General features: G+C 73.1%; 1 protein-coding gene across 1 annotated transcript; it reads left to right on the forward strand.

The window, feature by feature from the left end:
- Positions 1–522: 522 nt before the first annotated feature.
- EMIHUDRAFT_206323 (hypothetical protein) lies at positions 523–1,777 on the forward strand (the record flags this gene model as incomplete). Its single annotated transcript, XM_005777542.1, has 4 exons — positions 523–533; positions 596–686; positions 1,161–1,707; positions 1,761–1,777. The coding sequence occupies 4 exons, from the start codon at positions 523–525 to the stop codon at positions 1,775–1,777; spliced, it is 666 nt and encodes a 221-aa protein (XP_005777599.1).
- Between the last annotated feature and the right edge of the window lie 12 nt (positions 1,778–1,789).

Below are 1,789 nucleotides of genomic sequence, written 5' to 3' on the forward strand. Positions count from 1 at the left end.
TCGAGCTGCTGATACGGCACGGCGCGGAGGTCAACCTGCAGAACAGCGAAGGCGGCACCGCGCTGATAAGCGCCGCCAGCGGCCACGAGCGGGTGGTCGAGCTGCTGTTGCGGCACGGCGCTGACGTCAACCTGCAGGACAGCATCGGCGCCACCGCGCTGATGTACGCCGCCTTCAAAGGCCACGAGCGGTTGGTCGACCTGCTGCTGCGGCACTGCGCGGAGGTCAACCAGCAGGACAGCAACGGCATCACCGCGCTGATGGCCGCCGCCGCCCAAGGCCACCCCGCTGTCGTGCGGCGCTTGCTGCGGGCGGGCGCAGACACGACGCCTACCTTTGACGGCAAGACGGTGCTTTGGTGGGCCAAGGAGGAGGGCCACGCCGAGTGCTTGCGCGCCCTCGAGGAGCACTCGTCGACCGTAGCAGAGGCTGAGGGGGAGACGGCGGTCGCAGAATCAGCCGAACAGGCCGCGGCGGCCGCACGCGAGGCGGCAGCGGCGGAGGCGGCGGCGGAGGCGCGCGATGCTGCCGAGGTGGCGCTGCGCGAGGCGGTTGAGGCGTGCGAGCGAGGCGACGCCGATCTCGAGGCGCTCAGGGCGGCGATCAACGCAAACACCGAAGCCGCCGACGGCTCAGAGGCGCTGCGGGCGGCGCGGCGGCTGCGCGACGAGCTGGCGGAGCGTAAGGTCCGCGAGGCCAGGGCGCTGAAGCGGCAGCGGCAGAAGGAGGAGAAGGCGGCGGCGGCGGCAGCGCGGGCGGCGGAGCGGGCGGCGGAGCAGGCGGAGGAGGCGCGGGCGGCTGAGGAGGCGCGAGTGGCGGAGGAAGCGGATCGGGTGGTAGCAGAGGTTGCGGCGGCGCGGGCGGCGGAGGAGGCGGAGGCGGCGTCGCGCGCAAGGGAGGAGGCAGAGGCGAGGGCAAGGGAGGAGGTGGCAAGGGAGAGGGAGGAGGCGAGGATGAGGGCGGAGGCGGAGGCGGAGGCGGCGGCTGTAGAGTCGGCAGTGGCGGCCGTGGCGGCGGCGGAGGCTCAAGAGGCGGCGGCAGCGGCGGCGACAGCGGCAGTGGAGGCGGTTGCGAGTGTCGCCGCCCTCGCCGCCGCCGCCGCGCCGCCCGCCGCCGTCCCTCTCGACGAGCTCATCGCGGCGACCGACGGCTTTGCCGAGGCGCGCAAGGTGGGCGAGGGCGGCTTCGGGCGCGTCTACCGCTGCGACGCGCTGCCGTCGCTTCCGCGCGTCGCTTGCGGGTTCGCCGTCAAGACGGCGCTGGTCGGTGTCGGCGCCCAAGGCCTCGCCGAGCTGCAGAGCGAGGTGCGCACGCTCAGCGCGGCATGCCAACGGTCCTTGCTCCCTCTCCTCGGCGTCTGCTTGGCACCGGCGAGAGCGTGCCTCGTCTACCCCCTCTGCCGCGGCGGCAGCCTCGAGGACCGCCTCTATCGCGCTCCAGCCGCGCTGCAGCGGCTCCGCATGCTCGGCTTCGAGACGCCGCCTCCGCCGCTCTCCTCCGCCGCACGGCTCCGCGTGCTGCGCGACGCAGCGAGCGCGCTGCACTACTTGCACACGCTCTCTCCCATGATCCTGCACCGCGACGTCTCGGCGGGCAACATCTTGCTCGACGAGCGCGGCAACGGCTACCTCGCCGACGTGGGCCTCGCGCGCGCGGCAGAGGCGACGGCCGGCGGCAATGGACAGGTCTCGCACCTATCGACGCAGCGTATCTTTGGCAAGCCTGGCTACATGGACTCGCTCATCTCGCTGGACAACCAGGCTTCGCAGCTCACTGATGGCTTGCGCTC

Source organism: Emiliania huxleyi (genome assembly GCF_000372725.1).
Source record: "Emiliania huxleyi CCMP1516 unplaced genomic scaffold EMIHUscaffold_26, whole genome shotgun sequence".
Classification (NCBI taxonomy): domain Eukaryota; phylum Haptophyta; order Isochrysidales; family Noelaerhabdaceae; genus Emiliania; species Emiliania huxleyi.